This window comes from Galendromus occidentalis, unplaced genomic scaffold (genome assembly GCF_000255335.2).
Source record: "Galendromus occidentalis unplaced genomic scaffold, Mocc_1.1 scf7180000075756, whole genome shotgun sequence".
Taxonomy (NCBI): Eukaryota; Metazoa; Arthropoda; class Arachnida; order Mesostigmata; family Phytoseiidae; genus Galendromus; species Galendromus occidentalis.
Window position 1 is genome coordinate 86925 of NW_003803746.1, and position 25930 is coordinate 112854.

Here is a 25930-nt window from a genome sequence, read left to right on the forward strand (position 1 = left end):
TGGAGTTTTATCGATTCGTCATGTAGGTTGGGTGATCCGATGAGTTCTGCTGTTGAGAAAGAAACTGATTGCTTTCTTTGAGCCTTCCGAGCCTGTATCTCGCAACGGGAGTCCAAATTCGAAGGAGGGGTGATAATGGAAACTCATAAGACCCCAAATATGATCGAATACCATGTTTGCCTGAAACTCCCCTCAGCACTATACAACTTCAACTCTCATGCTCGAACACGGAAATTAAGTTTGATGATATGCGTGCACCAAGTCACCTGATTGACCACTACATAAAAGATGGTACCTTCTAGACCCTGGTGCACCCTGGGGCATAAGTAGCTGAGGTAAGTAGCTGGTTGCTGCGCTTGGGGCGAAAATGCCCCCGGAAACACGCCATTACTATGACGTGAGCTTGTACGAGCGATTGTCCTCAGCAACGATTTCAATCGCGGGACAAATGAGAAAAATTACGGCTCGCCAATCGATCGCGCTCAGACGGCGCGAAACATAGTCGGTACTCACAGGAATTAGACGTTGTTCCCCCCACCCGAGTCGTGGTGAGCTTTTTCCAGTCGAATAAAACCTTGTTATATCTCGTCATTGCTCCTGATGAGCTCCACGTCTTAGGTACGAGTAAGGATAGAGGGATCGATATAGGAGACTGATCCGACTTCAGATTTCGGGGGCGTCTCTGACGAGATGGTCGCGGGTTTCTATCGACCATCACGCGAACGATTCGCTCTCGTTCATAATTCAGACCGGCGATCATTGAGACATCATTGGTGGAACCTGCTAGCGCTCGAGCTCTTCATCCTAGGGTTTGTAAGGCAGGCCGACGGTTTAATTGATATTCCGTTTTGATATTCGCTCCCTATGAGAGAGAGGATCTCCAGAGGCATGTTGGCGAGCATTCGAGAGCTCTATTTGCGACCTTAGCCCTTCCCCGGAGTCAGGTCCCTCACGACTCTCGGAGGAATGAATCGGCACGAAAGGCACGAGACCATGGAGAAACTCTTCCCATGAAATTCAAGGCGCGATTTCTCGGTGCCTACGAGCTCCGCGGCTTTCTCGTCTATTCCCTTTGATATTTGAATTAAGGGTCCCGACTTCCAACGAGCATGACCTGCCTCTACGAGAAAGAGCGTGATAATCCCATTCACGACCTGCGAGCTGGCTCTCCGAGCTCGCAAGGTTCCTGATCGGGATTTTGCGGCTGATTGGGACCTCTGCTGTGTTCTTTGGAGGAGAGAGGTCACTCGGCTGTACGCACCACTCATCGCTGCAGAGTCGTTGAGATTCCTGACTTGACGTAACACCGTCGGAAGCCCTCGGGGGCTTATAAGGCAGACCTTCAGGGTTATCGTTCTCTGAGGATAGATAGATATGACAATGGTGGATAGATAACGCTTGAGGTGGCTTAGATTGACCCGAATTCCGATGCAACTCTTGGCTTTCGGCGAATCATCCCATGTCTCGCACCGGAGCTCTTTACGTTACAGACCGAACCCGAGGCTTAGCCGGAATGGAGATCCTCGAATCCGCGGCTACGGAATCCTTTCAATGTTGATCGTATCATCAGTCGAGCGAAAGGTCTGCTGGACGCTAATTCAGTGATGGAAGTTAGAGATTCCGACCGCAGCTCGTGCATTCGAAAATAAACAATGCTGCAGCTGACCGGCGTTTCCGGTCAGCTGAAGCTCTTCCCCACTCGATCCAAGAAAAAAGATTCCTGGAACGGAATGATTCTACTCTATTAAGCAAAGGAAACTTTCTTCGAGCTTTTCAATGGTAAGTGAAGTCCGAGGTCCCTGAAAGTATCTTGACGCTCGAGAAAGCTACGGTCCCCCTTGTGGCATGTTTTTGTTGTGATCGTCGCTCATGGGAGTCCGCTGGCACCGAAAGTTTCCATCATGCGGTCTGAAAAACACGATAATTGTTCCGTCTCATTACCGATTTGACGATCAGTGTGAGGCGCATCTCTATAATCTCCTCTAAATAGACCATTTTGAACATCAGACTCGTAAACACTCGAGGTTCCTTGCGGAGTCACCGTTTTTTTCCGTCACCGGCTCGAGCTCTATTTCGAGTCGGTCATTCATCCGCTGGTGAAAACCGCGTGGAAGATCGTCGCAGACTGACGCCCAAGGAATCGATAATTGTTCCGAGGATATTGATTAGGGACTTGCGAGACGAAGGTCTCGCTGCGAGTTTCCAGGCATATAGTTCTCTTCCTGCGCTCGTCCTCTTCCTGACCCAGCTTCATGATTCCTCGCGAGTTGCCCCGATGATCTAGAACATTTTCCACTAGGTAACTTCTCGAATGCGTAGTCTCATCTCGTAACGGATTCTCTATCGCGGCGGGAAGGCCCCTAAAGAGATAAGGCTCGGAATTGTTTGTCATGGCTGAATGACATCCAGTTCTACGCATGTTTAAGCTCGAGAGAAGAGGATCCGGAAGAAATCAATTCTGGCTGAGATTCCGAGCTTGTGATGACTGTCCCACCGCCGACGATAGAGATCACCATGTGCGTGAAATTCCGAGTTAAGCTGTTGTGTGAGACGGATTTCCAGCAACCTACTCTCTCCGCTGATTTCTATCCATCCTTCCCCACTCTGCTTTGTCATTGTCTTTTAAGGCGAGCGGTCAAGAACGGTTCCCGTGATAATCTAGCGAGTTCCTTGCCACAGGGCGCCTTGACTTGAAATATTCCCCAAAACGGCTGTGTTTGTGCGAGTTGCATCGTCAGTTGACCACAATCGATAAACGAATATCCCAAGCTAGCTGCTCGAACTCAGGCTAAGAATCGCATTTGCTTTTCGAGATCTGTGCTTCTCAACTGAGTTTAATTGCGTGCGGCACAGTGTAGAATGGACTCTCGAGTGGTCTTCCTCGGATACTTCGTGGCTCCACGCGACTGATTGATGGTACCTCACAGAACCTGGTCAGCACTGCCATTTGGCAATAGAAAGAAGGGTTTGAAACGCGTCAGGAAAAGTCGGAATAGCTGCAGCAGAAGTTTCAGGAGATCGAAACGAAAAGGTCAGTGCAGAGGATAAGATGGCTTTCAAACTAAGCGTAGCACCATTCCGTGACAATGCAGGTAGCAGCGGTGAGCCTCGAACGAGATATTTTCCTCCGAAGTCAATATCAGGTACCTAATCGATTTTTCACAGCGAAGCACGCCCTCCGGGCTTAAGCTAAGTAAGGCTGGCTTCATTGCCTTAGAATGTGAGGTCGAAAGCCTCTTCAAATCGAGTGACTGCAGTCTTCTCAGAATACACCGATTCTCTGCGACATAGGACTGATTAGCTGATTAGATACCGTTATTGTCGATGCGATAGAATCCGACAAGTCGCGGTTACAGAAATTGGAGGAGGGGGGGAACCGAGAGTCTCGAATGGGTATCGGTCGGTATTACTGCAGAACAAAGATTGACGACTCTACAACTATTGCTCATGTGAGCCTCCAAATCTCTTCCGCGGTCACAGATAATGACTTTCACAAGCGGGACTCGTCCGGCGGAGGCAATCTCGTTCGATGGAATTTTCCTATGCTCAACCGTTGTCAAAGAATTCGACAATAAATATTCGAAAGGATTCTCCTATCGACCAATACCAGCCAAATTCCGTAATTCTATCGAAGTCGCCAGTTTTCTTTCCCAAGTGTCCCGTCACGAAGGAGATTCGAAGAACTGGATTGTCCCAGATTTAAAGCGATGATTCCTTTATTCTAGCGAAATTTAGTAACTCTCCCCATCCTATCGTCGATCTTCTCCCGGAGTCTACTGTTAAAACATGGTCAGTGCGCTGGCCGAGCCTCTGCTTGAAGTTAAACCCGACAACAGCTCCGCTTCAAGCTCCGGATGCAGTTCGAAGGAATCCTCATCGGATGAGTGGCTGATAAAGAGATCATCGGTCTACGAATCATCAGAATGCTCTCCCGGGAGAGGCTGGAATTGTTGCAGCGCGAGCTCATCCTGCATCGGAAGATGGCTGCTCGGAAAACTATCCGAGACGATCACCGTGCCCGAGACATTGCTGTTGACCTTGGTCGTCGGCGTGAATTTCCTATCGTTCTGCGCTGGAAGCATGTTGGCCCCGGTGTTACCTCAACATTTGACATCAAAAATGGCCCAATTCGGGGGAGAAGGTGGGAGGACTAGAATCATTTGATCGAATTTCATTCCGATCGGAGCACTGGGTTATTTGGGACTGCTGCTCGGGATACTACCCCAGGGGGAAACTTTGCGCCCTCTTTAGTTCCTAAATCAAATGCCATCCGGCTTTTCAGGTGCCGCCAGTGAAGTCGACGTTTCCATCGCATTCGTGCTGTACGCCGGCACCTCTATGCTCTTCTCGCTTGTTTTCGGGCCCCTGATATCGCGATTCGGTATAAACACCTTCTACTACTTCGGTCTGTCGACGGTGGCGCTCACAAACATCGCGCTCGGAGCTCTCGATATCCTACCCATGTCGAGCTACCGGCAGTACATTTTTGCGCAGTGCGTGGTGAGTACTTCCTTATCTATTTCATGACCTCTCTCACAGAATGGAAAACCGATGCGGTTTCGCGTCTCATGTCCTCGTCCAGAGGCTCCTCCAAGCGCGCAATCAACACATGAGGAGAGGAATTGTGACGCGATTACCATGAAAAAATTATCTGAGCTCTTGATAGCGCGCTTCCTCCTGCCATTATTGCCAAAACTCCAAAGCTGCTGGATTCTTCTCGGGTATGACAAACAGTACCAACTCGTGTACGATTTGCTTCCCGCATTGATCCGCGAGCTTTGAAGGGAGGCAGACTTTTCCCACAACTTTCTGCCGGGCTGCCGACTCACCCAGCCCGTGACGTCCACAGGTTCGAACCTTGGAAGGAATAGGAGCAGCGGCCTTCAACACGTCTTCGCACAGCATCATCATGAGAGTTTTCTCGCGGAACATTGATGAAGCATTCGCCGCCGTCGAAGCAGCGGTGGCCATCAGCTTCTCGCTCGGCCCCGTCATCGGGAGCTTTCTAGTCAAAGGCTTCGGCTGGTTTTGGGCGTTCTCGATCTTCGGGACGATCGTGCTTGCGACTATTCCCTTGTCGATCTGGACGTTTTCGAACTACGGGTCGATGAGGTACGTGGATGTGTCCTCGACAGGAAATCGCGGGTTTCTGCCTCTCAGAATCGCTTGCACATGGAATGGCATCTTCGTCATTCTATGCATGCTCGTGACCACTACGGCATTCAGTTTCATCGAGCCCACGCTCGAATTGTTTCTCGAGAACATTCTGCAGAACGAATACAGCATCGCCTTCTACTTCGCCGAGGCCGCTGCTTTCGCCGTATCCGCCCTCATCGTTGCCCCGTTTCTCGCTGCGAGGTATGCGTTCCACCGATCACCCTCTCGAAACAAGAAACAAACGGTAAACAGTATTTTCCCCGATTTTTTCGGCCTGCATCGCCTATTCTCACGTTTGTCTTTTCTTTTTTCATCAGGACCAAGGTGGGAACGATGATCATGGGAACTGTGCTCCTTGCCGTGGCCTTTCTCATCATCGGTCCGAGCAAGTACTTCTTAAGGGAACCGAACGATTTCATGACGATGGCGGGTGTCGTACTCATCGGCTTCAGTTTCGCTCTGGCCTATGTTCCAACATTGGACTATCTGGTTGAAACCGCCGTCAACGATCTAGGTTGCCTTAAGAGTCCGGCGACGTATGGGCCGATTTCTGGCCTCTGGAACTTCTGCAACGGTTTCGGCGAGACGTTTGGTCCAGTGCTGGCCATGTTCCAGACATCGTCAGATTTCAGAGATGCCACCCTGTTGATATCCACGACCTTGTTCTCATCGGTACGTCTCCTTCTAATTCCACAGGACAGAAGGGGTCAATCATTATTATCGATGTTTTTCATGGTCAAGCATGGAGATCGGTTAGATGGAAGTTCCTCCCCAGGTGATCATACTCATGCTTATCGCTTTCTTGGCGAAACGAACAGAAACTGATGCAGCTGAGATGGAAAGAACGATCCTAGGAAAGGCGAAAGTTCGAGACCCTGTGAAGCCTTATCGCACGACTGAAGATCTCAGTCGACACTTGTCGATACTGATCAGTGCCAACGCCTAAGAACTTGGAAGTTTTTCACTGGTGAATTTCTGCTTGCCGTTGGAGTCTAATTTGTAAATATTATGAGTTGCATACCAGTTGACCTCCATATGTTCATAAATCATCCTAGTCCTACAAATTATCTGAAATAAATATTGTAATCTCAATAAAAAGAGGACGTGCTCCAGACACCGACCGATCCCCCTCTTTCCACGGAGAGGTTTCCTCAATCTTCATGCTGTTCCCCCTCGCTCGATCAATACACCTGCACGAGCACCGCAAATATTCGAAGAATTAGAGAGAATGATCTGAGGATAAAGCACGAAGGATATGCCTCGATAACGGCTAGGACCAATCCAGAGCCGTTGCCGAAGGTTCCCGAGCCGATACTGCGGAGAAGACTTACGGATATTCCCATGCTCGGATGACGGAGCCCAAAACATCAATATAGGTTCGGTTTTATGACCAGATTAGGGTCGGAAAATGATGATTCAATCGAGAGTGCGATAGAATCAAGTTTTCATGGACCTCCATCGAATCCCGATTATATAACATTCCTGACTCGATTATATCACCGTGGAATATCCACGCCGTGGATATGGCTTTGCATGATCAACACCCGAGTTGTTGAGGGTAATATAATCGAATGTGATATGATTGAGCTTACACTTCACACTAAATTAGTCGGCGACGACGCCTGCTCAAAGACGTTCCCACGTCAGAAAAGGCTAGCACGGAAGCGGACTTCCCGAGCTCGACTCTGCGCATAAGAGTCACCCGCATCGGGACAGGTCCGGATGAGTGGCGTCCCCTCATTATTTCTTCATCTCGATTGCCCTGAACAATCCGAGAGAACTTCGTCCGAGAGCTTGTTTTCGGAAACTCACCTAGAGCGAGCGAATGTACTCTGGAGAGATGAGCTAAATCTCGCTAACGCTGCTTCTGCCCGCAGAATGAGAGCCCGAGGAGACGATGCGGACTCTCTCTCAGATGAGGCGGGTGTGTGCGAGAATCTAATATTGAACGGTGGCTGTCGCTCGATTCCGCCACTCGGTGTGACTTCCTCTAATTCGTTCTGCGGACCATCTGTTTCACTAGCTAGTCAAGAGTCTCGACTTACCACCGGACAGCTCATCTGGAGTCTGGCAGTATATTCGATGTCACTCAGGCCTTTACAGACGTCTCAATCGGCAGACGAGCTCTCGACCCACCCGGTCTGCTTCGCTTCGATCAATCACACCACCCCCGAATGAGAGTGTCAAGCACAGGGCAACATTGCACATGGTTTCCCTCTCCGAGTTTCCAGCTTCTCAATTTTGCTAGGGATGACCAGATAGAATTCCGCAGAGCTGTCTGCTTCTCGTACAATGGCGCGAATGGATGGCCGATTTGGAGTGCCCTCAATAAACTGCAAAGAGAAAGTCTTTCCTAGACATCAGAGCAAGTCCCCACTCACATCTGAATATCAGCCGATTCCGATTCCCTCCTGAATAGTTTTCGAGAATGTTCCGAAGTTCAGTCCCCCAGTCTCGATGCTAGAAATCCGTTGGCTTGCTCAAAATGGCATTCTAACTCAGACTCGCTATTGGACGAACTTTGAAACGAAATTACTGTCGACAATCTATCCTCTCCCGAACGAACTGCCTGGTCGACGCAGTTTTCGGGAAGATACTCAAACAAGAATATACCATTCAGCGAGCGGAGGGGTTCTAGGGAAATATGAGCCGTCAGTAGGCTGGGACGTTTTTGCTCCGGGAGAACATCCGTAACCTCATGTTTCACAGAGCTCTAAGTGTAGATCCGTGCCTTCTGCTACCGAGCTCCAGCTCTACGATATTCTTTCCGCACGTGCCACGATGAATTCTATGTTGGATGTGCCGAGGGATTCGAGACAGAAATGTGAGTCTGTATCGATAGGAGTAGAAACTACGGAGGAGGTATATGCTTGAGTGTTTCGAGTGGGTTCCCGGACGTGGGTATCATCTCCGCCATCGAATGAGTGTCGCAGAAAACCGCGAATCTCGACTCTTCCAGCACGTGTTCAATATCGCCACATCCTTTCCATCCTCGGATTTTTCGGGCTATTCTGCATGTACGTCAACCGGGTCAACATCAATGTAGCACTCGTGGCTATGGTGCATAAGCCCCATAACGCCTCAGCGGAGTTCCACCCCTCGAAAGGCAACTGTCCGCTACCCTCTGCTGGAAACGGCAGTTCGCCTGACCCAGATGCAATGAAGGTATCGGGCCGGTGCAGTGTCTTTGAAAACGATGACAGATTGTACAATCAAATATTAACTAGGAAGAACCATTCGTCCGCATTTTCTGACCCAAGGAATTCTCTCCAGCCAGGGCCGTTCGATTGGGATACCTACACTCAAGGCTTGATTCGGGGAGCTTTCTACTACGGCTACATCATAACGGGAATCCCGGGCGGCAGACTCGCCGAACGCTATGGTGCCAAATGGCTGTTCGGGCTGGGCACGCTGATAACGGCGCTCTTCAACTTCATAATACCTACGCTCGCCTATCACGGGGGTGCTCCAGCTCTGATTACTGTCAGAGCGATTCAGGGCTTCTGCGAAGGCGTCACCTTCCCGGCTGCGGAAGCCCAGTGCGCTCACTGGTACCCTATCAGCGAGCGCACGACCGGTATCGCCTTCATGCACGCTGGCGGCTTCCTCGGGGCTACGACGGGCTTGTGGATTTCGGGAGTGCTCGCTGGGTCGTCATTTCTCGGCGGTTGGCCCTCGGTTTTCTATTTCTCGGGGACCGTCGCCCTCATTTGGTTCGTGTTCTGGACGGTGCTGGCCTCGGACCGGCCTGGGAACCATCCATTCATATCGCAAGACGAGCTGGACTACATCCATGCAGGCCTCGGAGACGACAAGCCGATTAACGTGAGTTCCCCACACTGCTCAAGAATGCAGCCGAGCAGCATGAAGATGCGATTTGAGGGAATTTCCCGCCCCGCTGAGGCTCCCCAAGGGCCAGACTGTGACTCAGGAGAGATGTTGGTTCTGTGGGATCGAGCTCTTTCCCGGAACGTATAACGCGCGATTCCATCCAACTAGGCCGAGCACACACCGTGGAGGCGGATTCTCACTTCGAGGGGTGTATGGGCTCTGATCTGCGCTCATTTCGGAGTTCATTGGCTACACTACATGCTCATCTCCGAACTTCCAACTTATTTGGCACGAGTTTTGCACTTCAACGTAGAAAAGGCAAGGCTTCTTGGGTACGAGTCCCACACTGCCCAGTCCCGAGTGTGTCGAGATCTCCTCGGGCTGGTGCGTGCGTAAATGCATTTTCCCACACCTCGATAAAAAAAAAATTACACCCGGAGCATCAGTTCGCGTACCTGCGTACCGTCTCCCCTTGGCGTACGCTCCTTCCAATACCTCCGCGATGTGGGAGAGCAGATAACTGTCAACTCTCCTCAACTCGGAACGGCCCCCATTGGCAAATTTTAGTAACTTTGAAGGTACCCGGCCGATGCTGTGGTAAATTAGAATTTCTCGAATCAGAAGTCTTTGTTGGAGCTCATGGAGCTCTTCGTAAGTCATAACTTTGTTAGGACCGTCAAAATGCGAGTGCCGAGGTTCTGAGATAGGCAGACTCGACATCAGTGAGATCCTCGAAGACCTCTAAGAGATGTGCCGCTTTTCTGGACGCTTCGTCCGAAATTCTAATTTCTATAGAGACTTAGCGGAGGCCCACCGGGACGTTTTGACCGTCTTCCCCCTGGTCAGCCCTTGCACGCCTGGTGACCTCTCGGCTGGGATTTCTCAAATAAAGCATTCCTCTAATTGTACAGGGGGGACTCTATACCGCGCTACCCTATATTGGAGCATCGATATTAGGCGCTTTCGCGGGACCCTGTGCTGATTACATCAGGAGCCGCCGAATCCTCACAGCAACGAATACACGCAAGCTCTTCAATGGTGTCTGTGAGTAGAAGCTTTCGAGTCTATTCCTCGTCGACCGATTTCGGAAGGTGAGAGTTTGTAATGTCGTCGATCCAGCTAATTATGATCATCGAGAGCCTCCTTCATCATCAGCGATGTTCATCCCATCGATCGTACTCATAATCGTCGTCCACGTTGCCGCCTGTGATGGCGTGACATCTCTCATACTATTTGTGATCGCCGGAACGATCCGGGGGATATCCGAAGCGGGCTACATCTCGGTACCTGTAGATCTCGCTCCGGACTATGCGGGGACGATATTCGGCTTGTGCATGACCATCGGCAACACCACTGGATTCATCGTGCCTTGGATCACCGCAATATTTATCCATGAAGAGGTGAGCACCCACAATGTGACGACCCATTGAGTCTGAGCCATTCAAGGCCTGAATTGAACTCACGGGTTACGAGCTCTTTCCTCCCTATCTGCCATTGTTGTAAAATGTTTTACAGCAAACCACAACCGCGTGGGCTCGAGCGTTTTACACGGCGGGAGCTGTGGGAATCACGACAGGCATCATATTTCACCTGTTCGGAACCGCCGAGACGCAGGATTGGGGATTGGCGTCGCGACCGATTGAACTCAAGTCGAAGGACGATGGAAATTCAGAGACCCAAGGAAAGTGAACAGATTTCCCTCGATCTCAAGATCCGTGTCGGCCGCCGTGCAAATCGCACCATGTACGGAGCCTAGGACACTTCTCGCGATATAGCATTCCGCTATTGCAATAAAATCTATTTCGAAGTCGAATGCCGGGTATGCCATCGGAATGAATTACTGTCGATTGTCTGTCGATTCTCCAATAGTATTTCATGGATCGTGTCATATGAGATGTGATAACTCATCGGAGAGCTGAGCCCAACAATTGGAACGAGAAAAGAGTGGTTCCGTAATATCGTTCGGTAGTACTATCGCAGCCTCCTGATACCTCGGAAGTTTCCGATTTGAATCCTCGAGCTCCGAGAGACTGACACGAAGAGCACATACCGATATTCCTAAGCTGCCATCAACAAGAACTGCTTGGGTACGCCACTCCTCCCGTGGAGAACCTTGGCGATCCATCTACCGCAGAGTCTCTCCCCGAAGTCCGTAGGCAAGTCAGGCTGGACTTAAGTCTCGACTGGGTATATTTCGAAAGCAGGTCGTCGACCCCGACCTTGTTGATGCCGAGCTACATGGTCTAGATAAATAATAATCGAGGACCCGGAGGGTTCATGAGCTCATGCAGCGCATGTAGTAAATAAAAAAAAAACTTTTTACGGGCTGATCCACACAGCCAATGTTTGACGTCCCGGGCACTCTTATTCACATTGCTTCCGAGGACGGAATGTAGTAAATCAGACGCAATGATATGTGCTACATGAAGGCGAAGCTCGGAGGCCCTTGATTTTTGCGAGGCTCTGATGATTTGCCCGAACTCCGACTCTTCGCGGGGAAAATCACCAAGTAACTGATGCTTCAGCGGAGTCTTCTACTTCCGGAGGCAACATTCCACTGGACAAGTCAACATTCCGATGCTTTTACAATGCGCTTGCGTCACCGCAGGCTCTAAATGAGTCGTATCTCAACGATACGGACTCAAATCCACTCATATGGGGGTGAGGGGGAGAGCCTAGAGTCGTATTTTGAATGGTCTCCATGCTGGCGCCTCGAGCTGAATGAGTACCCGAGGGGTGGGGGCATGATATTCAGGAGGGAAAGAAGTTTTCGGAAACGAACGCGAGAACTCTGCTGTGTTTGCGATTCCTGAGGGTAGGAGGTTTCCGAACATGCAAATTCATGACCGTTTGGCGGAAGATCCCCTCCTCAATTGTTTGGAGCTAGATCCGTCTCAAGAAGAACACGTTCGGGCTCAACGACAAGTCCAATGGAATTTCGGGGACATGAGCAGCTCAAGTTTTGCTGCCCATGCGGTTTAATAGTCTCAAAACGAGATGTAGATGGCACCCTCGCTCGCTCACTTCCTCCATCTCTTTCCACGTTGACGGCTCCCGCTCTAGGAAGTCTCCTTTAAACTAGCGGATCAGGACAGGTAAGGTCTCCGTGAATTCCTTGGCAGGTGAGCCCGTGAATGAATCACACTCTTTCACCCCTACAAGACGGTCATTGAGCGCGGCAAAGTGAGCGCTCACAGCTGCGCTGCCGGGCTCAGATTCATCTGCCGTCGAGACTGAACTTTCCAGCGAAAAGTGACAGCAGCCGGCTATTCGCGAGGCCGATCCTCGCGGAACTGTTTGTGCTGATAATTGTCGGAGTAAACTGTTAACGTTCAGACTTCCCTGTGGACGGATCCGGATCTGATCTACTTGGAGAAAAATCGCCTCCATTGTTCCACAGCTTGTCTCCTCGCCAGTTCGGCCTACTGGAGATTTTCCAAAGGTGGAACGAATCTCTGGGATGCTCTCCAGTGACAACGTGAGGGGAAACATTCTGAAAACAACGCGATGCGACTCGAATCTCCGTCCAAAATCGCTCCGGACGAGAATGCACGATCGGGGACCGTGAATAATTATCGGAGAAAACGCCCAAAGACATGTAAGCCAATATAACAGTTGTCACGGGCGGCTTCTCCCTGATCGCGCTGCATAGGTCTGTAGATTTCGTATCCGGTTTCTGCGAGAGATCGATCAGATCGGCGAATCATCTCGACCCAAATTTTTTCACACTCGCAATTCCTTTTGAGAATTATAGGGTCACCCCCTCGCGAGCAGCACCACCAAAAAGAATGGCCATACGTCAGAAGTTTGTTCTAAAAATTCCACAAGTGTAATTTTGCTGTAATCATTCAGTCTCGAACGAATCCTTCTCGAAGAAGAAATGGAACATTCCACAATCGCGCACATCTAGCGTCTCATAAAGAATGTCGAGCTCGCAATGCTCTCCATAAATTCCACCTGCTCAGGAATAGCGAATCTCGAGCTCTCTCAGTTCTTTTTGAGCTATTCGGACTTGTTCTCCTGTTCACGTTGGGCGAGATCCCGATAACCTCTGTTTCCTTTCAATTTGTAGCAATTTGGCCTCGTCAATTCCTCGAACCCGAATCCTTGTTGTTGGCTCGAATAACTCCCCTCCGGGGTTCCCCATACCCCCGCCTCACTTCATCATTCCATCGAAACCTCTGTTCCCTAATCCGAAGTCATGGAGCAATGTACGCGGTCATCCGAATATCGAGGGGAAGATTCCGCTGTCTCGAGCGGAATCGGCTCCATGGAACCTCTTCCCGTGATCCTGAAGCCATCCCGAAATTCCAGCATGGATTCAGTATCGTTACGTTCTCATAATCCTCGGATTCTTCGGTCTTGCTTCTGTTTACGGCATGAGGGTCAATATCAACGTCGCAATGGTGGTGATGGTCAACCAATCTGCGATCGAGGCCGAGAGTCCATCCTTGAGTTGTGAGGTCGTGACAGCGAATGGCACTGGGGCGGCACCTAAGGTTGAGGTATCGTATCGATTCCGTAGGGAAATAAATACGCATCGATTCCGTAAGGAACTAGTCACTTGTCGCAACACCGTACCGAAGACTTCATCACGCGATTCTCCGCAGGATGGTCCCTTCCAATGGGACCGTTACAGTCAAGGTTTCATACTCGGGGCTTTCTACTACGGATACTTGTTCACCCCGATTCCCGGAGGTCGGCTGGCGGAGAGATTCGGAGCTAAATGGCTCTTCGGTTTTGGAACCTTAATCACTGGACTGCTCAGTCTTCTGATTCCGTACGCAGCGTTCAATTACGGCGCCGCCGGCGTCGTGACGCTCAGAGTACTCCAGGGTCTCGGTGAAGGGGTCACTTATCCTTCGATGGAAGCTCAGGTCGCTCATTGGCTCCCAGTCGGGCAACGAACCACAGGCATCGCACTGATACACACAGGGGGATTCTTCGGAGTTGTTGCGGGTATGGCGATCTCAGGAATTCTGGCCGACTCGAATATCATGGGAGGTTGGCCGTCCGTGTTCTACTGCTTCGGCATTTGGTCAATCATCTGGTTCATATTCTGGGCGATTTTCGTATCTAACCGACCGGACGACCATCCATGGGCTTCCCAGGAAGAAGTTGACCTCATAAGTAACGACCTCGGCACGCAAAAACCAACGCACGTGAGTAGCGCTAGATTGCTTCTCTTTAGCCTCACACTCCTCTGCCGTACTCCTGACTTACTGTAAGACGATGTGTTCCGTGCTGCTTGCAGGCATCTTATACACCATGGAGGAAGATTCTCACATCGCCGCCTGTCATCGCGGTGGGTGTTGCGCAATTTGGAGCGAACTGGCTGCAATACACTCTGGTCACCGAGCTCCCGAATTTCCTGGGAACCGTCCTCCACTTCAACATAAAAGATGTAAGAAATTAAATCGCCGGCATAGTTGAACTTTCGATGGATGCGGGTCCTCGTCGGCTCTCGACCGGAGAAGGACAAGCCTACGGAGGAGCTGTCACTTGGCGTTCTGATTCACGTGTCTCCACGCGGAGTTATTCCAAGCTGTCGGATACCCATGCTCCTGATCCTCCCTCGCAGAACGGGATCTACTCGTCTCTGCCCTACCTGGGCGCCATGGTCGCCGGCGCGACGGCCGGTCCTGTTGCGGACTACTTGCGTCGACACGAGTACATGACCAATACGAACATCAGGAAACTATTCAACGGAATGGGTAAAGATGTCTGGATTGAAACCTTAGAACCATAAAGTCATGGGGATGGAGGAGGTGGGATATATCGCGTCGCCTCAGGCGATTGCCATGCTTGCATCAAGAAAGACCGCTGACCAAGACGTCGAGAGCTTTCTCTTGTCAAGTAAACGACTCCCGTTCCTCCAGCGCTGTTCGGGCCTTCGGTATTGCTGATTTTCGTCACCTGGATTGCTGGCTGTGATGGAGGACTGTCGCTGCTCATATTTGTGATAGCTGGGACCCTGAGAGGGTTCTGCGAGGCCGGTTACATGTCTGCTCCGGTGGATATGGCCCCTGACTACGCCGGGACTATCCTTGGCATCACGGTGTGCGTCAGTCAGACCACAGGATTCCTCGTGCCTTGGATCACTGGCCTCCTGACTCAGAAAGAAGTGAGCTACCACTCCGTCCCTCTCGGAACTGGATCCGTACTTCCTCCCTTCCATTCCCGTACTTCGTCCCCGTGCGTTCCGAGTGATGCACGTGTGCCCGGAGATATGTCGGCCCGGCAACTCAATTATTAACGACCGTTTTCTCTTCCAGAATTCCCTCACTGCATGGTCCTACACATTTTACGTCACCGCTTGCATTGGATTCGTTTGCGGCCTTTTCTTCCAATTGTATTCGTCTTCCGAGATACAGGAGTGGGGTCTGGCGCCTCGGGACGAACCGGCTGTTGATCAGAACAAGACAGACGGTGCTGAACATAGCTCGAAAATGTGACATCCTCGTTGTAAATACGCTTCGAAAAACATTGAGAAGAAATCACCCATCTCCCATTACGTTCATAATCAATTGACGTTTATTTCCGATGGCCGCATGGCTCATGTAAAGCATCTAGTGAGCCTGAAATCAATGAGACTCGCAGATTCAGGACATTGAAACTTTATTTGTCCGCCTCCCGCGGGATGAAACACCTGTCAATGACCTCATCCTCATTCAGCATGGGAAGGAGCCCTCTGCGAGGCCTCATGACTCTCTCAATGAATTGATTTCACATCATGCATGATCTCTCCGAGCAGTCGGAGTATCTGAGGCTGCCAGTAAATACCTGTCGTCTTATCTAGGCAATGCTATTTCAAATGTTTTTAAGCAAGTGATCGACACATGAAGTACCATTGGCGTGCTCTGGAGCCTCCCATAATATCACGAGTTCATTTTTATTGATCGAGTGAGGCTCACGGTATCGAGCCTTTGGAAACAGCCGTCCGCGAAGGGATCGCTTCGAGCAACCGCTCAATGATTGCGATGCGCGAAGCCGAGAGAAGAAACTTCGGGAGGCTCTTGCAATGATGGCACATTTCCGAAAGAGATTCCCGGAATCATAAGACTTCTCTGAGAACGGAGCATCCCATTGTTTCGAGGGAGCTTCCCTGGATTCGCGGCCGCTTTTACTCTTTTCTCAATCATGAATGCAGGTCTGAGAAATTCAGTAGGCGATGTTGTCTCAGCGCCGCGATCTGGTCAAGTGAGACCAGAGTCTCGAGGGTGAAAGCCCGTTGAAGCTCACCGGATCGGCCGTAGCGAAGCTCAGGTCTCGTGCAGCTATCTGATCGGGGTGACACTCCTCGAGCGCTGCAGTAAGACGTGATGGTTCTTCAATCGCAGAGCATCAAACTCTCTCAGGCCATGAGGATCGTAGGGACCGTAGCCTCCGTCTTGATGATGGAAGTCCTCCCGTGTTCCATAGGCAAGCCCGACTTGGGTATACCTGAGAGTCAGATACCAGATTAGACAATCTTCGGGGGGAGGGGAAGGGGGCTATTCACGTATTCAAATATGGAAGCTCTGAAGTGCGGACCTGTATCTCGGAGGGGAGGCTTCGAGCTGACGTGGGAAGGGGAAACCGCCGTATTGCCGGTCCAGCGGTGGGCGGCCTCGCTCATCGGCAGACGTATCGAATGCCTGGGAACGGTGGACGTCAGAGATCGGAATGCTTTTTAGGAAACTTTGAGTGGCGGATATCTTCATCAGTAGCAACAACCATCCTCATATCACAGTGAATCCGCACATTCGCGAATCTCTTGCCGGTCAACTTGTGGTTACCTGGTTTGAGATGAGCGTCGGATGCCCGATGATACGATTGGCGTTGACTTCATGATTCCAGATCCTCTGAGCTTTGATGAAACGTTCCCCCTCATACTGCTCAATATTCGGTGTAAGGAGCTTCGGTCTCCTGAGCGGCATCCGCGATCCTGCCTGTCGGAAATCCGATGATTTTGCTTGTTTCTGTGCTGGCTTATCAATCGAGAGTCATTCATTCAGGGTTTGCGCATGGAATCAGAACAGTTTAGGAATCTGATGATGTCAGCGTGTTTATGGATAGTACGTGAGCGATTGCATCAGAAGCTGCGCTGGTTTCAGTTGAAGGAGACAGTATCGAAGAATACACTCACTGATGGTATGTGGGAAGTGATATAGGGCGTCGCCGGAGGGAATATATCATAGGCGGGTGAAAGTTCCTCTTGAAAGGGATGGAAGAACGGGTTCAAAAGTATTCCATCGGAGTCTCTCAAGATCGCTTCACCGGTTTCTAGCACGGGCAGCAGCAGCAACTGTGAAATCGGAGTTTTTACCATTAATAATTGGAGAGAGCCATGAGAACAAGTTCGATTGCCTAGATGGAGGGGGATCTAAGCTTTAATATACGCCATCGGTGACCTCTTACAGGGAGAATAGCTGTGAAAATGCCTCAGATCGTCACAGGCTCAAAGAATCCCATTCAGTCTCCGCTCATGCCTCAATCAGCAGAAGACTGAAACTTGAATTCAATGGACTTGTGATGCTTTTTTTGATGCATCATTTTTCCGAAGAAAGCAAGACAACAATGGGTCAATGAATATTCTGGGTGGAATGAACACGCACAATGCGTCGACAGCTTGATCTCACTCTTCCCTCGTCGTCATCTGTGTTCTATTGTACGGGAGAACACACTTCCGAACGTCATGGGTTCCGCATATAGTCTCGGTGAATCCTCGCTCAAGATAAATCTGAAGATGATGTAACGCATTTCCGCAGTGATCGATACATTTCAGCCGAAGCGTGCGCTTCCGCATCACCGCAATCTCTCGCAGGTTCCGAGCGGCTCGGACATCTTCCGAACTCGCCTCGGCCAATGCCGCGCCTCCGAAGCCGATGTTCCGGTGATTCTGGTGTGTTCACTGGCCTGCGTTCCGAACTGCCAAAAAGAAGCGCCTCTGCTGGGATCGAATATCGTGCGAAAACTGCCAATAGTAGTCCATCAAGCCTCCGATAGCCATGGGGTTCAATGAGTGATTATCAGAGAAGTACATAATTCCTTTGGCGAGTGGAAAAATCGGGAGCTTGCGATTTCTCCGAGGCGGAACACGCGGCATGGGGCGGTATGTAGAATCAGCAGTGAAAATATGCGGAATATGTGCGTCCCGCGAAGAACTCAGAGATCCTTTCGATTGAGTCATTTGCAGGTCTCCTACTCGCTTATTGATGGAAGGAGGGCAATCGACCCGGTTTTCCATCAACGGAAGGTTAACTCCTCGATAAAGAGAGAGAAGTGTATCGGGTCGGGACACTACGACGGGAGCAGTCATGAGGCATCGCCTTTCCTCCGGAACCCGCCAGAGCAAAGCCAACAGACTTCAATCATTTGACCACGAACGCAGATTATTCCAGGAGAGGGAATTCAACAATTACCTACTCAAATTAAGTAAACGTTGTTGCCAACAAGGCGACCGACGGTTCTTATCCTGGAATTTCTGTATCGATGAGATTCCGGAAACTGTTCCTCCAAGACAGTTGCTGACCTTGAGGGTTGTTACATCCGTAATATTGTTTAAAGTATTCCCGAAGATTCGTGCCTCCTCATGTCCTAATTGACAGGCGATGCCATGCCAGCTATAGTCTGGCGCTTGCTGATTTGGCTTCCTTTTCCTATGGCTAACCCTTCGATCGAATCATCTCCTCATCATGCCGAGCTAGACAGTCAGCCCAAAAACTTACCGATCCGAAGACCACGGTCTTCATTTCCCAAGCTAGATTCGTCCGGGAATGCCTTTGCGAGGTTCGCTCTATGATTCCGGATCGGGCGCTCAAAATTTTTCGACCTGCAATGCGCAACTGTTGACCGCAAGAGAATGACTGAATGATGAGAATCCAAGCAAGTGGTACTTGAATGCTCTCACATCTCAATCCTTTCGTTTCTCTTTCAAAGAATTTCGACATCACCAACATCAGAGACCCTCAAATCGCCACACGTTGGGGCTGGGAAGCCGCGGGTCCTGTGACCTCAACCAGTCCACCGAGTTCCGAGTGGAACCATAAGTGAAAGTATGCAGAAAAGACACTTGAGGCGTGGGACACATTCGGTTCGATTTTGGCGGAACCGTCTCACTTCATATATCGCGAAGAGTAAGTAATCATTTTCTTGGAAACGAAACGCTCAAGGATTCTGGAGGGCGGATCGTGGCGGGAAATACCCAATCCCATCGGCACGCATCGGTGTTCAGAGAACTTCACCCAAGATATCGGAACAGTGAACGAGGAGCGGTTCCTCCGAGATTCGGAATCATCAGAGATCTTAATCTGAGTCCTGGGAGTGACCTCAGATCCCGGAAAGTACTCAGACCGCGGATGGTAGGTCAACCCGACATTATATCGGGAGAGATTTGCAGAACTCACCTATGGATGGGACAGACCAATCCTCGGCTGCTCGAGAAGCGGTCAGAAGAATTCCCTCTGATATACTTACTGCTTCAACCAGAGATATTCATTAAAGCAGCTCCTACGCTTGTAGGCGGTTCGAATGAGAAGAGCTTGATTTTTGTAAATGACATTGGTTCTGGCCGTTTGTTTCCTTTGATAGCTCCCGTCACCAATCCACTCAGAGCACCGACTGGCTCCGAAATTGTTTCGATTATTGTTCACCGATGCACCGCGTATCAGAAGTCAGAAGCCGGTCGACCACGCCAGGCGGATAAACAGCTGATGGCAATTCTTGAAGTTATCCGGATGACTTCGAAAAATAGGTCGGCAACCTCACCGTTACTGGTAGGAATCACTAGAGCCTGCTGCTAGTTCATCGATTCAAAGCACAAAACTTGACTTCATCCATTGCTCGGAATTCGTGCGAAAAAAGAGAGACGGCGCATTGAATTCACGGTTCCGTTGTGGGACTGAAAGTATCCGAAGCCGTGGCGAAGAGCCTCCGGGGCGGCCATCCAACAAGAGTCGCGCAGGGCAGCGAGAACTCTGGTTCCACAGGAACTTAGTGAGGAACGTGCATTCCCTCGATTATTGCGGCGAATGGGATAAGCCCAGCGCCGAGTGTATCACGCAGCCTTCTCGATCTCGAGTTTCATCTTCTACCCTCATCCAGATTGGCGGTCTCTTTGGAATTCGAGCTCCGAAGGCATGCAGAAGATCGTGCGCCTTCATATGAGATCCGAAAGAGCGTTTCAAGTTCACAAAGAATGGGCGAGGAAGCTCTCTATTGCCGCGATTCCGTGGTTGACGTCCCCGTCAAATTTCGAGGTCGGGTCATCATCGGGGAGTATCAGATGATTCTTCCAACAGATTAATTATGTATTCGAAACCGCGTCACCGACTGAGATCCCGGAGGCCGGAGGGTATTCCCCTGCCTCGTCATTTTTAATTCCCGGTCACTTCTAATGAGAGAACAGCTGAGTAGACGACGGGTGGTTTGATGAATCACGCCGAAGTGCGCCGTCTCTTCACTCAATGAGGTCCATATAATGTTGCCCTTGTGGGTACACGAATTTCTCACATGTTGTAATCACTCCGCGTGCCGCCCCTCATAATCGGCCGCTTGGTACCTCCCTCGGTCGAACGATACAGTAGATTCGGAACCATGATTCTTCAACCGAAAGGAGGTCCTTGCAGAGACTCTCCGACAGCGCAAGGTTTGAAGGAAATTACTAGATACCCAGACTGAAATCTCACCGGATCACCCAGCACGGGGAGCAATGGACCGAGCTGCCACCGGGACCCGACGCCTTCGAAATCAACCCTGAAGCCCCTTTTGAGGAAGACTGGCATCCCGCTATAGCTCGGCATCGACTGGTCACCGGATCAGATAGATAATTCAGCTGTTTCACTTCGTCTCCATAAATCTAATACTCGACTTCAGGATCCTGAAACACGAAACCATGCATTTTGAAAATCGATCTTGTAACCCTTCAAACTTCGAAGCTGCAGACCCTACTTCGGTAGTTTTCTCCAATCTTCCCGAGCTCCCCTTTTCTGTTCAAGCGACGGAGTTCCAAGAGCGGGGGAAATATCGGGATGGATAATTCGATCCATATACAGTCTGATCCCAAACCGATGAAATGTTTAACAGCCCCAGGGGAAATAGAGGATCTATAGGAAAGAAAATCGGGGAGGGTTCGCCGATTGTTTCAATCTATTGGCTTTCTTGAGCGTGGTATCGCACTGACGGCCAGGAGGATTGTTAGCTCGCAAGAAGTTCCGATGAAGTTCGGGTAAATGACTCTTGATAGTCAGAAGTCAGAAAAACACCGAGTCCTGAACCGTGAAGACAGTGCATCGAGTCAGATAGGAGTGCCGCGCCTCGGTTCATGATCCAGAAAAGGGCGATGCCGACGTTCTATTCTCTAGCCCGAGGTCGTCGGCAAGATGATCATGCAGGGGTACGATGCACGATCCCAGGGTTGATGCCTTTTGGGAGCAAATTCACTTCGAAGCGATTTTCTCCAGATTCAATATCCTCCGTTTGCAGGCTCACAGCGACCGCTATCCGCTTCCCTTCCACCATTGGCTTATTATCCGATTCGCGATTCTTTCTCCTTCAGTGATTCACAAAATAATTTCCCGAGATCGGGCAACTTCCACACACCCGTGGTGAAATTGGTGCTACGTAGCGGGGAACTCACAGCTCTCGACGGGTCTAAATTCGAGACGGATCTCGCGATCTGCGGCCCGGGCCGTAGTCCTGTCACACAGCTCTGTCTGTGTGGTATCGGAGCTCCACACCAAAGACAGAGGTCCGCCTTTTGGAGTAGCCTTTTGATTGCTCACGTCAGACGGGAGGGGATGCTCCCCAGTATGCCCTCCAGGACACACATGATTCATGTAACTCGCGAAGTGGCAGCTTGATCTCAAGAATCGTCAGTCATCTCTCCCCGAACTGAGCCGAGCTGTTGGAAATTCTGCTTCCATGTCCTATGGAATTGATCGTTACATAAGGTACCATATAGGTGCATGCTTCAGAGCTCCCTCTCAAACGATAAGTTCCTTTTGATTGATCGTGGAGGCCCGGGTACCGAACTTCCGGAAACAGCCGTTTTCGAGGGAATGGCTTTGAGCAACCCTAAGATTAAAGCTTACCGTTTGAAGACTTCCTCTGGATTGACCGATGCACGAGACGCTCATGGAAACTTCACAACTATTCGAACCGGGTTCGTGGCTGCGCAGACTGTCGGTAAGAGAAGACTGACGGCAGGTTTTCCACTGTTCAAGACTTTTTTTCAGTGAGGGCTGAGCGTGGCGAGTGAGTCAAGGTCGAAGTGTTGCCGTTCGCGGAGACGCGACGCCTGACCGTCCTCAAGCCAGATAACTACCATTGCCCGCAATCGGTGTCAATCATCGACAGCTACCTACAATTCCGAAGACTCGCTAGCAATCTGTATTCTCCCGATTCTCTGGTGATAACGAATCACCTGGAACCCGCTGGCGAGCGGAAGGCTCGAGCGCAGCTGTGAGGACTATTAATTATTGATCAGTTCACGAGCCCTTCTTCGCAAGCAAAGGCTTATAGCCGCGCATAATTCGCTTCTTTCGGGGAGTGCCATTTCATTTACAACTTTCAACGGGAATGAAATCTGATGCGGATTTCATCTCATGCGGTTTTTCTATGTCTCGGAAAGCGGTCGCAGACGGCCGCTGGGAGGAAAACTTGGTACGGTGGACCTCGGGGCGTCGCAACGTTCGCGGGATGATGAAGACGGGAGTTCCTTCGCACTTGGAGCGCGGTCTAAGTATCGCTCCGGGACTCGTTCTCCATACTCGTCGTCCGGAAATATAGGGACGCAAAGGAATGCGGAACCCGCTTAATTCTTCAACGGGCTCACTTCAGGAGAGTTCGCTCTCGCATCGGATGATGTCCACGTATTTTCTGGACCTCGTGTGGTTTGCCCTACTCGACCCGTTGACATTCGAGGAAAGGTGCAATCATCGCAAAAGCATCGGACCCGACTCTGATGACCTGCGACGGCTCCCTGGCTGCTCCGACGATCGCGCCAGGTCATTGTTGATTGGCACTGGAATCGGAAATTATCCAATCGAGTTCATTGGTCATCGAAGTTCTCCGCCAAGCGTGGGCGGTGTAGTATTATCGAATGATGATGTTCAATCAAGGACGGACGAGAAGGGTCATTCTGAGTTAGAGAAGCTATGATGTCGTCCGATCCACACCGCACAGGGACCATATCAAGAATATCTCGATCGGACTATCTTCAGCAGCCCGATCTGGCGACTGGTGATGAGAGTTTTCGATTTTTGCTCAGCCTGTTGAATGTTGGTCATGTCAGCAGCGCTCGATGCGACTTAAATGCTCCATACCAAGCGAGTTTCGAGCGAGGGAAGATTAGGTTGGGACCCGTTCGCCGGGAGTTCTTCTGGGACTTGACAAATGAGGTCTGCGTGGGCAAGCATTCACTCCTGGTCGGATAATTCGAGACTCTGAGACAGATGGACAGATTCTTCGAACTAGGATCTCACGTATTCCCAGCTCCCCATGTTGGGAATCTTGGATTTTCTGCGCTGATCCGATGAAGTTAAAGAGCCGCGGCCCGAATAATCGGTTTACGGGATAAGGACATTCATCCATGCATCAACATGAATAGAATTGAGGAAGTATCCATTGACTTTGTAGCGTATTTGAACGGACTTCACGAATAAATATTAGTTTTTCCCCACCCATCGTTTTTGTGAGATGCGTTGATCATTCTGCGATAGTATCTCAAAATCCGTTGCGGGTCGAACGTTTCACCATGAGTCTGTCTTTAAGATTCTCAGGTCATCTCCCGTCTTTGCGATCAGTGCTCGCTGATCATTTCTGCTCAATCCTGCTCTGGAACAATATGCTTATACATATATACCATATAGATTCATAATGCTCGAAGTACCTAACTGTACATACGATATTTTCCGTCTCTACGGATACTCCAGGCTCCGAGGGTTGTCGGAGTGAACGTCCATGGTTCTGGACTCTTCACGTGGCGCATCTTCGATATAATAATGGAATGATATTGCCGAGTGGACCTGAATACACGGAAACGGATTCCCATTGTACGAAGAGAGTGCCACACATCGTACAGCGGAGAGAGGGAAGATTGGATATTTCGTAGATCAGCTAAACCGCTGGATCCGAAGTACCGGTTTTCCAAGATGCCCGGGGATCGTTCGACGAAAGAAAGCGACTTCCATGCAGATGTGTGTTCGTTTGAGAATTTATTCGACTGCGACCGAAGCAGACTCCCTCCAGTCAGGGCAAAGGGCTCGGAAGACGACTGTCCATGACTTCGGATAGACGGCCCTCATGTTTTTTTACAGAAGCAGGAGTGAACATGACCTACGATGCCGGACAGGACGAAATAGGCGCAAACCATCGCGGTGAAGTACGCAGATTTCGAAGTGTGCTGAGCGGCTTCGTACAAGCTCTCGGCCTCTCCGGCGCATCTCTGGAAACGGAGAGCTTCATCGTAGCAGAAGCATTGTGTGAAGAAATGGAGAAGCTACGATCGTAAGCCTCAATAGTATCCTCGGAGCCGAAAAATTCTCCTCTGACATCCGATATCAGATCTATGGTACCACGCACACTGCAACTCTCCGTAGCTCCTAGCATATATAACATTGAGCACCGAAGGAATCTAATTCGAAGTCTCAGACGGAGACGTAAGCGATGCGACGGTGCTACCGGTGTAAGCGGTTTCGCCTCGCATCATTCTGTGATGTCGCTAGCTCGATCTTTCCCTCCTCCTTGATTTCACAAATTCCTCAAGTCGGCTCCCGTGGATTCCCGAGATCATCGATCGGATATTGGTCAAGTTCCTCCGAGTAGATCGAAGCTGATGCCATCCATGCTATGTGCAGCACGAATCCCCGGTCGGATGACTCCACCTTCCCCCGCTGGGGTCTACTCTCGAGAGAAGTCCCATTGGAGGACCGGTTTCTGATGGAGATATCCTCACACTCACAGGAGCTTCTGATCCATACTTCCCCGAGTAGACTTCGCGAGCAGCAAGGGTGAAACGCTATTGGTAGAATGACTCACGTTTTTCTTCTCTGCGTAGGCCAGATCAAAACTTAAAAGCAGGAGAATGTATCCTGAAATTCGGTGAAGGACGCTCATCCCGCACTGGATCTCGATGCTTCCGAATATGAACTTTCGTATCCACTCTCGGTACAGGTGCTGACTTCGTTGTGCTTCGGAGCTAGCGAGCAGTAGAAATCATGATTTCGCACAAGCTCTTCTCTCTCAAGCTCTACGTTCTTGGTCCTGGATCCCGGAACAAGACGATGAGTATCGGGGCGGCGCAGCGGCTCTCATACACGAGATGGATACACACGCAGGGGCGTACGCAGGGGGGGGCTAAAGGGGCTAAAGGGGCTACAGCCCCCTTCCAGATGGTCCCTTCGTAATGCTGTACTATAGGAGCGAATCGCCATATTGGATTTCAGCCCATTCGGAGACCCGATCCTAACCCCCCCCCCCAAGAAAAATCCTGCGTACGCCACTGTCCACAGCATGTGTCCTGTGCTTCGATCACGGGATATTCGAAGGCCACAACCTATCTATCACCTCCTTGAATGACAAGACTTTCTTAGGAAATTCCGCGATCCAGACCTCTTTATTTCTCCCTAGTCAGACATGAATTCTCAGGGGTGTATTATACCCTCTGGAATGCCCGGATATTTTCCTGCCGTTATGTCCTTAATTAGCCGATGAAGCCGCTCTGGCCAGTCCCCCGAGCCCACTCTTACTGAACATCAGCAACGACCAGTGGCTCTGGGTGAGTCTAATATTGGCTCAAGTTCCTGCGATCAGTTGTTTCGTTAAACGTTTAGCCGGGGAAAGCTAAGGAATGAGCGTCGCAAAATATCAGAATGTGCCCTCAGGTCCAAATCTCTGCTCAACTCCGATTCCGGGATGAAATGATCGATTTTTTCGTGACAATCGTGAAGGAAGGGAAATA

The 25930-nt window shown here is 50.4% G+C and overlaps 2 protein-coding genes across 2 annotated transcripts; both read left to right on the top strand.

Moving 5' to 3' along the window:
* The first annotated feature begins 1677 nt into the window (after positions 1-1677).
* On the top strand, positions 1678-6122 carry LOC100897955 (uncharacterized). Its single transcript, XM_003738020.2, has 6 exons — positions 1678-1779; positions 2814-4141; positions 4283-4500; positions 4850-5358; positions 5475-5829; positions 5933-6122. Exons 2-6 carry the CDS (start codon positions 3787-3789, stop codon positions 6101-6103), a joined length of 1608 nt encoding a protein of 535 aa, XP_003738068.1. The 5' UTR covers positions 1678-1779; positions 2814-3786; the 3' UTR covers positions 6104-6122.
* Positions 6123-7756: 1634 nt separating this feature from the next.
* Positions 7757-15443, top strand: LOC100900806 (uncharacterized). The gene is made up of 13 exons (XM_029112892.1): positions 7757-7981; positions 8117-8283; positions 8389-8982; positions 9157-9306; positions 9900-10032; positions 10144-10388; positions 10504-10673; positions 13061-13206; positions 13303-14150; positions 14243-14392; positions 14570-14702; positions 14868-15112; positions 15264-15443. The coding sequence occupies exons 1-13, from the start codon at positions 7939-7941 to the stop codon at positions 15441-15443; spliced, it is 3204 nt and encodes a 1067-aa protein (XP_028968725.1). The 5' UTR covers positions 7757-7938.
* Positions 15444-25930: the final 10487 nt, after the last annotated feature.